This window comes from Vidua chalybeata, chromosome 12 (genome assembly GCF_026979565.1).
Source record: "Vidua chalybeata isolate OUT-0048 chromosome 12, bVidCha1 merged haplotype, whole genome shotgun sequence".
Classification (NCBI taxonomy): Eukaryota; Metazoa; Chordata; class Aves; order Passeriformes; family Viduidae; genus Vidua; species Vidua chalybeata.
The window spans coordinates 2,140,784-2,155,962 of record NC_071541.1 but is presented as its reverse complement, the minus strand read 5'-3'; the positions used below and the strand labels follow the sequence as shown (position 1 = coordinate 2,155,962).

General features: G+C 45.5%; 1 protein-coding gene across 1 annotated transcript in view; it reads left to right on the top strand.

Moving 5' to 3' along the window:
- The window catches only part of LOC128794219 (contactin-4), a 284,248-nt gene that overhangs the window by 133,251 nt on the left and 135,818 nt on the right, over nucleotides 1–15,179 (top strand). The window contains exon 3 of the mRNA XM_053953926.1: nucleotides 10,740–10,874. Within this exon, the coding sequence (XP_053809901.1) occupies nucleotides 10,820–10,874 (55 nt within the window). The 5' untranslated portion in view covers nucleotides 10,740–10,819. The remainder of the gene's footprint in view (nucleotides 1–10,739; nucleotides 10,875–15,179) is intronic.

The window sequence follows — 15,179 nt, the reverse complement described above, 5'->3', positions numbered from 1 at the left end:
AGCAGGCAGAAGGAACAGACAGATAAACTGAGGGACATTTAAAACCCAGCAACTTTGTAGGCTGAAATTAAACATTTTTATATCTCCCAACTCAAAACAATTCAGTTTTCAGTGCCTGCTGTGCCTTTACTGGGATGTTTTCTCTTGTGCAGTGATTTAAAAAGATAATTAAGAGGAAGAAATAATTCTCTCGATTGAAATACTTTATTTTTCCTTTTTTATCTATTACTTCTTGCTTACTTTGGGTATTTTATGGAGTTCCCCTTGATAAAGTGGCAGTCATAAAATACACAGGGAATGTAATGATTGTGCTTTAATTAAAATAAAATTTAAAAGGGGCTTCTGGTTAAATGTTGGCCAAGATTTATAATGTGTGTAGTTCTTTTTCAATGGATATTCTATACCTAGAATTGATTTAGCTGATAAATTAGATGATGTAGATATTGATAAGTTGGGGTTTTTTTTGGTCCATCTGGTGATATTTCTATTATTTCCAGTATGGTCTTATCCAAAGCCCCTTGGAACTAATAGGGGCCATAAACTGGGTGATTTCTGCTCCCTGGTTTAGCTCCCAGTCATTGCTTTAACTGTGTGAACAGGACATAAATTAACACACTACTGCTGTAACTTCAATTGTACAATTGGGGTTTTACTGCACGCAGTAAATTCTTATCTAGCCAGCCAAAAATTCCCTGTAATTCCGTGGCAGGGGACGACTGTGACAGGGTGTGGGGCTGTCCCCCCTGTTCCCAGCTGGAATCTCAGTCCACCCCCTGGTGCCTCTGGAGTCTCCTGGCTTTGCTCCAGTGCCTGCTCACGCTCCTCCCTCCCACCCCAAACTTCAAACCCATGGTGACATTTTTTTACTCATCCTTTTCTCAGTCTTAATGTTCTAATTCCATACTCTGTTTCCTGGTTTGGAACTCTTATTTTATCTTTGATTCAAGATGTTGCAATTAAAAAAAAAAAAAAAAAAAAAAAAAAAGAAAAAGAAAAAAAGAAATTGTCCCAGAATCACCCAGACATCACGAAGAAATTTTGCCAAATATTGGATGCATTAAATTTGAGCTGACAGCTCCATCTATGCAGAAGGAAAAGTGGAAAATGCCAATATGGCTGGAAATAAGTTGGCACCTAAAGTTCAGATGCAGATAGGGGTTGAAATGTTGGCAATTAGCATTTTAAGGGGTATTAAGATGGGGTTGAACGGGCTGGTTTGACCCAGCACTGGGACGTGTGGCTTTTATGGGGCACAGCTGGTAGCTGTGCCTCTCTGCAGCCTGGATGGGGATGAATTCCCAAAATCACAGAATGCTTTGGGCTGGAAGGGACCTTAAAGCTCAGCTCCTTTCAGCTTCCCTTGACCTGGTTGCTCCAAGCCCAACTTGGCCAGGGATGGAGCATCCAAAGCCTCTCTGGGCACCCTGTGCCAAGGCCTCCCCACCCCTGGAGTAAAGAATTCCTTCTCAGGCTGAATTTGGTGTGAGCTCCCCTCTTTATTCATCCAGACTCAATCCATGCAAGGTGGGAGAAGAACCTGCTGCTGAATCAGGGCTTTAAGCAGGGAAAGGCTTTAAAATCCGCAGGTGGCTTTGGTGCTGGTGTGCATCCAGACCCGGCCTCAGGACACTCCTGACTCCTTTCCTCTCCTGCTGTGCCTTTTGAGGAGCTCTTGGCAGCTCCTGGGCTGGCAGAGCCCCTTCCCAGAGGCAGCAGGAGCAGGCTCTGCTCATCCCAGCCCATCCAGGCTCTCCTGCTCCCAGGGTGGATGGACAGGCAGAGCCCTCAGCCAGGGATAACAGCAACAAACGCTTCTGTTCACACCTTTTGAAGCCGTTACACACAAATCAATGTTTGCAAACCTTGTTTCCTTTCATCTGCTGCCTATGACAAGCAAACCAAGGGCTTAATGTGATCTCTCAATAAATCCTGGTGCAGCCATTCCTGAGGTGCCGTGGAGCTGGGCTCGTTATCCGCTGAGGAGATGATCCTTGTTTTGTCTGGCCAGGGGCTTGATTCCTTCAATAACTGATATTCCAGATTGAAAACAAAGCTGTGTGCAGCACCCCTTCCTTGGCTACCTCTGCCAGCTGCTCAGCACATTCCAGCTTGAGAGCCCCCGGCAATGAGGGAGCTCACAGGAGCCTTATTTATTTATTTATTTATTTATTTCCCCTACGTTTACTGCAAGGATGTCTTTAAAAAAATACACTCGTTCTAGAAAAGATGGCAGAGGCAGGAAGAGGCAGTAATTTCGTGTAATCTGCATAGTCAGTGTGGGGAAATGCCAGAGTGTTTGCAGCCCTCTAACAGGGATTGTAACCAGGCAGTTTATGGTGCTCTGCTGGAGAACAGCTCCCATCAATTACACCCAGCGCAATTCCTTTGTTTGCATCGCGCCGTTTTATTTCCTTTTATGTTTAGTAATTAAATCAGAGCGGGAGGATTGTGTTGTGGGCACCAAACAGCAGCAGGGATTACAGGGAGGTGTCACCAGAGTCACTTTGTTCTGCTGTCAGCCCCAGGTCACAGCACGGGGATGGCACAGCCAGGAGCTCCTGCCCTGCTCCCATCCCAGAGGGTCCAGCCACAGCTTTTAAATCATTTCTCACAGAGATTTGTTGGTCCAGCATCTCCAAGGAGCTCCCAGGTGCAAAGCCCCCGTGGCCATGGGCAGGTGGCTCTTGGTGGCCAAAATCTGCCACTGCTGTGCCCGTGGCACTCCCCAGCTGCAGTTCTGAGGGTTTGGAGTTGCTAACAAAGGTGCTGTGTGCTCAGTTTGTTCTCTGTTGGAGCCTATTTACGCCCTGAATTCCAACCCAGAATAACCCAAAGCACATCACTGCCTGAGCAGCAGAGCTGCTTCTCTTTCCACACCAAACCCCAAAAAATCTGCTGCTCTGTCTGAGCTGCACTCGGGGGAGCAGATGCCTCCACTGGCATCTGTTGGCTGCTTGGCTTCATTTTGGAGGATTTGCTCTCCCAGTGGGAGGGAAAACTTTGTGTTCAGGCCACGCTGAAGGCTTGAGCAGTTCAGTGAACTGATGTCAGGGCTAAATGAATCTGTTCTGGAGGGCCATGGTCAAGGCTAGACCTCCACAGCACTGATTCCCTATCAGTTTTCATGGGGATAAGATCAATTTTTAATCAAAATAACACATTTAAGTGCAAACCCAGGCTATTCCATAGCAAAATATCACCAACTGGATCTTGACTCAGCTGTGTCTTTAGTTCAGATTTGCTAGGAAACAGTGACCTCACCATTTCTGCAGTCAGAAAAACCCCAGAGGATGCTCGAGAGCAGTGCTGTGCCTTCACTTGATATCCCAGGAGCGATCCTGGCCTCGCTGCTGGAAATAATCCACAGATAAAGGGAGGAAAAGCAGGCTGGGAGCCTGTGCATTCTGTGTTTGGCTGGGCTGTCTCCCTGTGTGGGTTCTGCAGTTTCCCAGCAGCAGCTGAGCTCTTGGGCTTTGCACCATGAGCTGCTCCAGCTCCGGGTGGAAGTGGAGAGAGATGAGCACCCAGAGCAGGCTGTGGGCAGGAGAGCTGCTGAGAGCAGCAGGGCTGGAGGCAGGGACCTTCCAACACACCCCAAAAAAAAAGGGATTTAATTGTAAAGAGGCTGGCAGGCAGGTGGGAGGAGTGGCTGTGAGGGAGCCTGCGTGGTCTGGGCTCTTCCCAGGCAACCTGTGGAGCAGGGAATGCTTTCTGCCACCTCCACCCAGCTTTTGTCAGGGCTCCTCAGCACTCAAAGCTCCCTGGGATGCTCTGTGTCTCTCACAAATCTCTTGGCAGCAGAGGCAGCCCTGGTGTGGCCCCAGTGCTCTCACAGAAGCCTCTGGAACCCCTCCTCTGGGCTGGCCTTGGGCTGGCACCATCTCCTGCCCAGCCTGGAGGGTGGAGCAGAGCAGCCCCAGCTCCAGCTTGGCCCCTCTGGGAAGCACATCCCAGCTCCAGGACAGCCTGGGAGCTCTTCATTCCATATAAAATGTGCAAAGTGTAGAGGTGTTTTTCCTTTCTTCTGCACTCGGGTGTGCCCTGAGCCCTCAGATCCCCCCAGACCCTGCTCCTCTCCTCGCTCAGCATCCCCAGCTCCCTCAGTGCCAGGTGATCTTTAAAATAAACTTTGAAGGGGAAACAACGCTAAATAATCACATAACAGGGATATCAAAATGATTGGTGAGGGTTATTTTTTCCCCTCCCTAGATGATTTTTGGATTTAACAAAGCAGTTTAAAAACATTTGAGGTCCAAGCATCTCAATTATCTGGGTTGGAAGCCTTCTGCCAGTAATAGGTGATGAGGGAATTGTTGTTTTGATAGCCTCGGTTCCCAGGAATACACAGAGAACTGCCTTCTCACCAGCTTTTCAAAGTTAATAAACTTGCTTGTTGTTTTTCTTCTCCAAGTTCCATTTTATGCTCTTAAGAAAGCTCCAGTTTGTACCTCAGAAGGAAGGCAAAGCATTCTTCAGCATGAATGTGTGTGTGTGTGTGTCCTCTGGACTGGGAACTCCCTGAGGAGCTCCTGTGGAGAAAACTCTCCTTTTGTCTTTGAAATCAGAGGGATTATTCTGTAAGCTCCAGAAGTGAAAGGTAAAATGTCATTAAGATGCTGATTTTGGAGACGATACGGAAATATCTTCAATATTTTCACATCATTTTTTTGTCTCCTGGACAAGATGTCGCTGTCTGATAATGTGGGTTTTGGGAACTGGACCTATCCAAAAGGGAATGATAGCTTTGGATGTTGCTTATCTAAATTTGTTTGGAGATTTGCCTTGATTGCTTATCTCAAAGCAGTGATTTAGGGATAACAGGAACTCCCTTGGCAGCAGAGTCCTGGGAGCCTGCTTCAGCTGCAGCAGTCTCTCAATCTGAGACAGCCTTGAATTAACCCTTATTTCTGCAGGAAATGTCTGCTCAAAAGTCAGCTGGAGTTTGATATTCCAGTCTGAGCACTTCTTTTGTGGCTGTGCTCACCGAGGCTGCTTGGAGACCAGGAGGGGCTGGGCTGGCTGAGCTCTGATTCAGGGCTCTCACTGAGAGAGAGCTTTGCTGGCAGAAAAAAACCCAAATTGGACATGTAATGGTCCTTACAGACCACTTCTGTTGATGATGGACTGGTGATGTGGTTAGGAGAGAAGAAGGGGACTTAGGGAACACCAACTCAAATATTTTTTGCTGTTTTGAGTTATTTTACTCTCCCTTAAGCTGGCATCTTTTGAGGTTTATAATTTATTGCTTGGCTATATGGGATAGCCCATTGCTTTAATCTCCCAAAACACTGCACTGAAAATGTCACTCAGTGTGGAGGTGGAAATTTGCTTTAAATTGGTGAGTTTTAAGGTAACTGATCCAGACAATCTTTAGTAAAAGGCTCTCTAAAAGAGGATAAATTCTAATCTGTGGAAAATGCCAGGCTAGGAAGTTTCACTGCTTGTAGCTTTTTATTATGATAATGTTGCTCCTTCTTGGACTAAAGCTCCTCGGAATTTGTGGCTGTTTGTGTGTGGATGTTCTCTGAGAGCTGCTGCCTCAGGTGAGCATTTCCCAATTCACCTCTTGATGGAAAAGGTAGAACAATAAACAGTGAGCCCTAATTAACACCCACAGCCTTAATTCAGACTTGTCTCCAGCCACCCCCTCTCCTTCCCTGGGGATGATTTATCCTTGCACTATCCAGGTTTTCCAGGGCAATTCTGAGTTTCCTGAGGGCAAGAGACACAGAGTGATGTTGCAGTTAGTGGCTGGTGATTAAAAACATTTAATTACTATTTTTTTTTTCCTGTGGAAAACTGTGCTGTGATTCAAGGAACTTGTGGCTCAGCTGGGAATATCCGTGTTTAGGGTGGATTGTTGCTTCCAAGGAGCTTTCAGTAGTGACCCAGGTGACACTGAATGTTAAAGGTATAATCCAGTCCCTCTAAATCAGGTTTTAAGTTGTGGCTTTAGGTTCTGCATAAAGATAAACTGGGAATGTTGCTTCCAGACCGAGTCAGAAAGGGAAGGTGTTGCTGAGAGGGATTTCCATCTGTGATTGCAGCAGCAGAGAAGCCTCTCCCTGTCTGCCCCACTGTCAGAGCCCAGTTCATCCCTCTGGCTGCCCTGGCTGGCTCCAGACCCTGGCAGGGGGCTCACAGACCTTGGCACGAAGGCAAAAACACCTGTGGCTTCCATTTTAGCCCATGGGAAAAGCTGCCAACTCTGTATGAGGAATTACAAACCACAAGGGTTTGAGTAGTGTGGTAGCTGAATTAACACAGGGTGAAAAAGTAGAATTTTGGGGCTTTTAGAATGGGGTTCAAGGGGACAAGATGGAGGGATTTGGGCATGTCCTGACCTTCTTCTCCTTCTCCTTGCCCTCCATGTCTTGCTGTGCTGGTGACACTTTTCTGTTGGTTTCAGGCACAGACACACTGTCCAACATCAATGACAGACATTGGCACGTTATTGTAACCATGGCACACGGAGTTTTTGGTATAAAATGTGAACACTGCCCTGAGGGCAGACAGAATGCCATGGCCGAGCTGCTGGACAGAGCTCAGCAGGGCAGAGAGAGAATGTTCTAGAGAAGGGAAAATGAACAACCTTGAGAAGCTGATCCTGCACATTCAGACTCCTTCTCTGGCCTTGTGGGCTGGGAGACGAGGACTTTCACATTCTCAGGGTCACCTTGACACCCCGAGGTGGGGTCACCCCAAGCTCTGCTCTCCCTTCTGCAGCCAAGCCTGAAGATTATCTTTATGATTCTCCACTCCTGTTTCAAAAGCTGGGTGCCACCGAGGAGGTTTTGGCAGCAGGAATTCATGTCAGCGCAGTGAATTCCCTGCTCCTGCCCTCAGGTCACACCTGTGGCAGCCCCGGGGCTGCATCACCTCCAGTCTAACAAGTCCCCCATTAGTGCTGAGTGCTTTGTGCTTACCCTCAGCTCCTCCTTTGCCGAGGTGATTAAAAGATGCCTGTTGCTGTCTGTCTGTGTGCAGCACGCTTCATTAGCAGTGATTTATTTGGGAGCTGAGCAGAGCTGGCACTCTGCAGCACACCAGTGGGCAGCAGCAAAATGTGAGCTGAGTGCTAAGGCTGCTCCTTGCTGCTGCTGCTGCTGCTCTTCTGGGGTCTTGATGCCTTTTTGGGATTACCTAAAAACAGAGGCCAGACAGAATGAAGGGAATAAAAAGCTCTAATATTTATTGAAGGGCTTCAGGTACATTTAGGGCAGATGAAACCCCCCAGGGGCTACACCCAAAAATGGACGACGGGTCACAGGTTTTTATTCTTTTATAAATTTGGTCCATTTGCATATTGGGGGTGAATCTCCCAATTCCAGCTTCAGGTAATGAAGTCACTGACCCCAAGTTTGCTCCCCCAAGTCACTTTTGTTCCCATCTCTCTGGCCTGAGGCAGTGAGGTGTCCTTGATTGCCAGGCCTGGAGAGGAATTGTTGTGTCTGCCCCAACTGGGGAAGCAGCAGCTCACACTGAGTGTGGAGTTTGGAGTTACACACTGAAGAACTGCAGGGTTACAAATAGATGGAAAATAGAAACGCTGAAATCCTAAGGCATCAGTCTTAGGTGTGTTCTGCAGGTTTTCCTTCAGAATATTCCCAAAACTGAGCAGTCGGGTTGTGCAAATTTATCTTAAAAAGTATTTTTCACGTTCCGAATGCATCCATAGATATATCAGGCTCAGGATTTTAATTTCTGTTTTGCTCTTACAGAAGTGCTAATCATGAAACATCCAAGAAAAATTACTCACACAGCCGTGCCCACAAATGCAGAAAAATTCACCACAAATATTTCTACTCCACTCTTTTTTCCCCCCCTCCTACCTACCTGCAGTCAGAGCTCTTGGAGTCAAGTTTCTTTGGCAGAATCCAATTAGGAGCAAAGGTGCCTTTCAAAAGAATTTGCAATGGCTGCATTGCCAGAAGTGAAGTTAAAAAGACTTCTGCACACGTGTGGTGGCACTGGGGTTTCTAATGGGCTGCACTTCCAGACTGAAGCTCAGCAATCTCATTTTCATCTCAAAAAAATAACCTGTGCACTGCTGAAAGTGCCTCTGCTTCCTTCTGGAAATGAAATATTAAACTTTGTGAGTTTTCAGGCCTTCAGCAGCAGCACAAAGTCCCCTGGGATTTTGTAGTCAGGAAACATTTAGGAATGGGAAGGATCTTTTCAATTATGCACCTTTTGCTCGTGCACAAATGTTGCTTCTCCTAAAGCTGCTGCCATAAAAAGTCGATGTGTTTGAACAGTTCTTGCAGAGCTCTGAACAAAGGCCCTGCCGATGTGAACAGCAGAAATATTTACAGGGAAACATTTTGAGAATTGGACTCATTCACATGTGAAATAGGGAACTATCACGAGAAATGGAATTGCGGCCCTGGCTTGAGAGCCACCATCATTTAACCTTAGAAAAATATTTTGGGTGGTAATCATCTAATTTACTTTGCAGTGCTGTTTATGCCAAGACAGGCATCGTTTCTCTCTGGGGGGAACTTTCTGTCCTGCATTACCCTGTGCAGACATCAGGGAGTGGGAACTTTGCTTTGAGGCGCGTGCACCTCTGGTGTCTGCTGCTTCTCTGGAGCAGCTGCTGAGTAACTGAATAACAGAAAACTTTCAGCTTTTTCATTGGACTTAAAATATATTTATTGCCCAGAGCAGCTGGGGCTGCCCCTGGATCCCTGGCAGTGCCCAAGGCCAGGTTGGACATTGGGGCTGGGAGCACCTGGGACAGTGGGAGGTGTCCCTGCCCTGGCAGGGGTGGCACTGGGTGGGATTTAAGGTCCCTTCCCACCCAAACCATTCCACAATTCTATATTTTTAGCATAACATTTGGTTTTGGCTGAAATTGAGATCCAGTGATTGTGTCAAAACTCGATGGGAGGAAGGACAGACAGAGCCTGCTACTTTTAATATCTTTGTAAGCGAGAAACTAATTTACATTTGTCACTTTGAAATGCTTTGTATCAGTGTTTAAAATGCTGAGAGAATAATTATTTCCTGAGTAGAAAAAAAAAAATAAAATTAGTTTTCAAACCCTCACAGTAGCCAGAACTTTCCCCAAATGGATCAGGGAATCCATTTCCCACAGCTGGGTCAGGGCAGCTGTGGCAAGAGCTGAAGTTACAGTGACGAGGGGTAATAAATTCAAGACTACCCAGGATTTTTTTTTTTTTTTTTTAATTTCTGGAAAAGAAGGGAATGGTTTTTTTGTGAGCCCTTTGTGCACTCTAGCAGCTCCCAGTCTGTGGGTGCTTCCCAGGAGCTCCTGGCAGTAGGTTAAGTTGATAAGTGCTTATCAACCTCTTGTGTTTTAATGAGGTATCAACTGCTGCGAGTGATTGCTCTGCTCATTGCAGGGAGAGAGGGAAATAATTGTAAAGCATCTCCGGGCAGGCTAAGGAAGAGAAACTTTGTAGGGGTTTATTGATGGGGATGATTAGTGGGAAAACAAGAACAGGGAAGAATTTCAGCAGCTGCTGAAATCCAAGATTTATCTCAAATTTCACTTAAATTGGTGTAAAATTAGTAGAAATCTCTTGTGCAGCTGCTGTTGTAATCAAGAGAATTTGGTACTTGGAGGAAAATTAATATTTTTCCACAGGTCAAGACTCTTTAGGGTGAAAAAAAAAAATTCTGGAGTTCACTATAAACAGTGTAACTGCTTCACCATATCAATCAATATAGACATTTTCCTTCCAAAATTAATAATTAATTCTCTAATCATTGCCTTAAATAGTTAAGTATTCATTGATTGGCCATTCCTGCTGCCCCCAGCACGCCCCATCAGCCTGGGTGAGAACAGATGAATTTATGCAATTAGTCTCTCCCTGCTTCAAAGCTGCATCTTCAGATCAGAGGCTAAAGATTCTCAACCTTCCCAGTGCATTGAACCTGACTTTATTAAAAGAATCCTCCCAATTTTAGCTCACAAAAGCAGGCAGAGACCTCTCTTGTTATTACTCATGCAGTTTGTCTTGTAAGCACGAAGGCCCCTGAACTTCCAGTCTTCACCGAGATGAATAAATTATAAGAATGTGTGTCTGGCCTGATTTATTTATTTTTAATATTTAAATGCCTGCTCTGGAGTCGTTCCTTTCATAAATGAAAGCGTTTTTCCCCCTTGGGTTGCTTGGAGGGGGATGGTGGAAGTTTGCAGTGATCAGCTGAGAAAGTCTCAAATTGCTCTCAAATTCTAATTATTTACAGGTTGTGATAGGGGGGCGAGGAGAAGATCAGTTTTTACCTGCAGACGTTGTAAGGTGGATTTTTAAACAGAATTTTAGAGCCGTGAGCATGGAGGTGGAATGGGAAAAAATTCCCTTTCCTTGAGCAGTGTGGGAAGCTTTCCTGCAAAGTGTTGCCTTGCAGAGATGGTGTCCTTTGTGTGCTGGATGATGTTTGCACAGAAAAGTTACGGACTAGAGAATTACTCTAATTTTCATTTTAATCTACAGAGTTCACTAATTACCCCAGAGAGGCAGGGAGTGAATTTCCTCAGGGCAAAATTAGGAGACAGCAGAAGTTTCACAGCTCCAGGTTACAACTCTTAATCCTCACCTGCCACCCAGACACCTGAAATGGTCACAAATCACTGCTGGGAATGATTTGAAAGTCAATATTTACAGAAGTTTCTTTGTTAATCCTCAGATACATCTCTCCTGGAAAGGAAGAACAAGCCGTCAGGAGCAACAACCCTAAATGTCCTTGCAATCTGCTTTGTTTTACAGATTAAAGCTGGCCTGAGGTTTCCGAGGAGCCCCGTTCTGCTCTGCAATCCCTGGGCTGGTCTCTGCCCCTGGAGCTGAAGATGAGGTTGCTATGGGAGCTGCTGGTGCTGCACTCGGTCACGGTGTGCCTGGCAGGTGAGGTGTCCTCTTCACATTTTGGACTTCAGACACCCCAGCTTTTCCCACCAATGCCACAGTGCCCCGTGGTTCACGTGCCAGGGATCAAACGCCCAAATCAATCCCTGTTCGTGGCCGTTGTCACTGAACTCATCAAGGTGAAACTCGTTTTGCTCTTGGTCCGTGTCTCCCAGCCCAAGCACAGTTTCTCAGAGGTCTGCTCTGCTCCTTTCCTCTTCAAAGCTGCCGCTGGTGGAAGTTGTTTTCCCTCATTCTGTGTTAAGCTTTCCCTGCTCAATTAAACCTTCGTGGAGTGGAGCTTTAAATCCCATTAAAGTGGTGTTGTGTTACAGCTGAGCCCTCGCTCCATTTAACAAATAATTAGAATAACATATTCCAGCCATACAACCAGCTCCTGCAAGTGCCCTTGCTTAACCTTTCCAGCCCAAGCTGCGATGTTCAGAACATTCCTGGAGAAATTCCCAGAGATTTTTGAGGGATGTGCCTTTTTTCCTGGAGCTGAAACAGTTCTTGAGAACATTTTGGGTTTGCAGAGGCTCAGCAGAGCTGGTTCCAAAGCCCTGCCTGGTCAGTGGTTGTAGGATCACCTGTCCTGGAGCACACCAGCACTGCCCAGGGCTGTCCTGAGTCTCTCTCTCTCTGCCATATCCTTAATTAATCCCTCCTTACACTGCCATGATTATTCTCTCGCATGTGTTTTGTGCTGGGGGAGGGTGTCAGGCTTTAATTAATGTTTGTGTCACCCTGGTGTTAGGCTGGATTGCTCTAATTTACCTGCTGCTCGCTCAGACTGTTTTACTGCTTTATTTATTAGCTTGATTTCTCCCCTTTTCTTTGTGTTCACTGTCAGGTTACCTTCCCAGCATTTTAGATAATAACAAAGCACTTAGAGCAGTGCTCACTTTTTTCTGCTTAGCTCTACTGAACACAAAGCGACTTTTCTTCCGGTACTTAGGGGTACCTATTTTTGAAATTTGGTTCCAAGTCTTTCTAAATGTGCTTTGACAGTTTCTGAGCTGGCAGAAAATTGGATGCAGAGAGATTCTGCAATGCAGAGCCCCCACGTGTTTTGGGAATTGCAACCCCAGGGAAGCTGGGCTGGGGGGAACACAGGAGGATGAGCCTTTATTTCAAGCAAATAAATAAAAGAGTGGGAAAACAAAGCATGGAAATTATTTTTACTGTAATTTCTCTACTTGAAACACCTATTGCGAACTGCTTAGGGTCAGCAAAATAAAGTTTCAGGGGGATGTGTTTGGGGGGTTGCCTTGATCAAAAGATCAGTGTTTAATGAAAACACATCTCTCCAGCACTGGCTTTCCCCCGTTATTCTGCAGCAGCATTTTCCCTCCTCTTTGCAGTGCACTGCATTTCCTCAGGCCTCAGATTCTCTGCCCTGCTGAGGGAGATTTAACAGATGTGTGGCGAGAGGAGTGCCAGAAGTTTTGTGTGAGTTTTAGAGCAGGTGCTGAGTGAGGAAATAGTTTCTTTTCGCTGCAGGACGTGCTCTGGGCCGGCTTCTTTGGGCAGGTTTTAAATCTGGAATTTTCTGTGGCTGCCTTGCAGCATTGTCTGAGCTGGCTGGAGGCAGGGAAGTGTTTGTGCTGTGGGAATTCTGGTGTTGCCGTGAGCAGGGCTCCCTCATTTGGGCTCTTTTTAAGGGATGCACTTGGATTGCTTCCCAGAGCCGTGGGAGTGTTTTGTGTCGTGCTCTGGTGTTATGAACACACGCACAGGTGGCTGTTCAATATTCTGAAGTTAAGGGGGAAATTTGTGTTTTCATGTTGAGCAAACCATTTTCCACCCTCGTGAAAGAAAAATATTAATAACTGAGTTATAAAATAGTAAAAAAAAAACCAGTCTGCAGAAAGTTGTCTACCAACCCTCCACAGAGCCTTGTGGACCCTTAAATGACTGGGAAAGTTAAGCTCAGTTCTTCCACCTGAAAATGGAATACTTGGGTTTAGTTCTTGTAATCAGAGTCTGGCACAGCCCAGGTATCATCCTGGTCATTGGTCTCGGCTGCAGAGAGCAGCAGGGCTGGTGAAGGGTGAGATTTTGGGGCTGTGAAAAACACGTCCACTCCCCTGTGAAAATGTAAAAAGTTTAATAAAGGACAATAGGAGACAAGGACCATAGAGCAAAGGTTATTATTAGCACTCAAACAAGAGTACACCTGCTCTTTTGGAAACACTCTTTATTTACTATTTCTTTTGCATCAGCCTGTTGCATATTCATAGACCCTATGCATAGTAAACTTTTCCCCAAACTAGTTTACATATTTTAAGAACTGTTTAGCATGGCTCCTCCTCGGTTCCACCTTTTTAGAGCATGCAGATTCCTTGGTTGTGGTTTTTATCCTTTTTTATCATCACCTTCAGTTTAGGCCCTGGCCCACACTGCCTTCAGACAGTGAGTGCTGATGGTTGGCACATCTGTACAGGTGTCCTCATGTGGATATTCTCAGCTCAGTCAGAGAGAAAAGAAAAAGGTTTTCTAACCAGGTGAGAGCCTGGGAAGCAGTTGGGAAAGAATGTAAATAATTCTCTAATCTATCTTGTTGTTCACATTGTTTATAGATATGCCCTGCCACTGTGCATCATTCACTGCCCACCAATGGTGTGGGATGTTTTTACTCTAAGACCAATGAAAGTAGTCTTCTCGATGTTCTCTAGATATAGAGTGGTACATTTGAAATAAATCAGAGCTCATTTTCTTTGCCTTCTGATCTGGAGTTCTCTGTTCCCGTCCTGCTCAACAGCGTCATCCTCATCCTGTGTCCATTGGGTGTTATCCCATCCCAGCAGGCATTTTAACACAAGCACACCCATATCAGCTATTTCACAAAGCTCAATTAACAACAGAAACAAAAACTGTATCTTTATAACAGAGTTACTTTACCACCACACACATAGAGTCCATTTTAATTTTTGTGAAAAGCCAATATTGTAATGTGTAGCTATAACAGGGTGTTGCCCCAACAAACCCCCCTGGAGCTGAGTGGTGCCACCATCCCCAAGAACAGCATCCCCAGTGCTTCTCTGGGGCTCCTGCCACAGCCACCAGCTCCTTGGGCCTCGTTGGAGCTGTGAGAAACGAAGCTCACTCTTTAAAATGTTTAAAAGTTGATTAAGGGATAAAAGGGATAAAATCCAGCGCTGGGGTGCTTGGCTCTCTGCCAAAAGCACACGGTTAACAATTTCCAGGTTGGGGTTCATTGTCCAATTCCAGCTCCAGGTGCTGCAGTCCCACCCTCCCAGGTTGCTCCCCTCCACTCCCTGCTGTTTGCGCTCTTTGGGCTGAAGCTGCAGCGCTGTCCTTGGTTCTGGGGCTGGAAAAGGATTGTTCTGTGTGCCTGAGCTGTGAGGAGAGCTGCTGACACTTTATCTGGAGTTCAGAGTCACACCAGTGCAGTGCAGAGCCTGGGAAATATGACAGCTAAAACTTGAAGGCATCAGTGGAAACAAAAGGCATTGATTGCACGGGGTGAGCCAAAGGGGGATGTGACACTGTGTGCCTGCAATGCTCTGGACGAGTCTGAAAGGGAATTTTCTGTGTTTCTGTGACTTCTGTGCCATCCTCTGCCTCATTAACCTCCTGCAGCGGAGAGTTTCTCTGCTGAAGTCGTATTTGCATGTTAATGAGCTGCAGTGGCACAGACACATTAATGTCTGAGTGTGCAGATGCATATTTTATGGTGGGATTTAACCATTCACCTTCTGCCTGTGCTGTGGGTTAAGCCCGGTTTAGCCCCACCCAGCCTCCCACTCACCTGCCTCCAACCCAGTGCAATGGGGAGGGGAATCAAAATTAAAACTTGTAGGTTGAGATAGGAACAGTTTAATAATTGAAATAAAATAAAATATCATAATAAATATAATGACAAATATAACAATAATATAATAAATAATATAAAGTAAATAATAGTATTATTTACTTTCTAATAATACTAGTAAATAATACTATAAAGTAATAAACCAAGTGATGCACAATAAAATTGTTCAACACCCACTGACCCATGGCAGGTCCTGCCCTGAACCCTGACCAGCTCCTTCCAGCTGCAAGCACCACATAAATACAGGAGCTTTAAGAGATTAATTTGTCCTGGAGCTCTTGGTTTGGTTTGGCTTGGTTTGGTTGTTTTGTTTTGGTTTTGTTTGGGGTTTTTGTTTTGCTTCACTTTGGGGTTTTTTTTTTTTGGTTGTTTGAAGTTTTTTTGTTTGGTTGGTTTGGTTGCTTTTTTTGTTTTATTTTTTTTTTTTGTTTTATTTTTTTTGTTTTTTTTTTTTTGTTGTTGTTGTT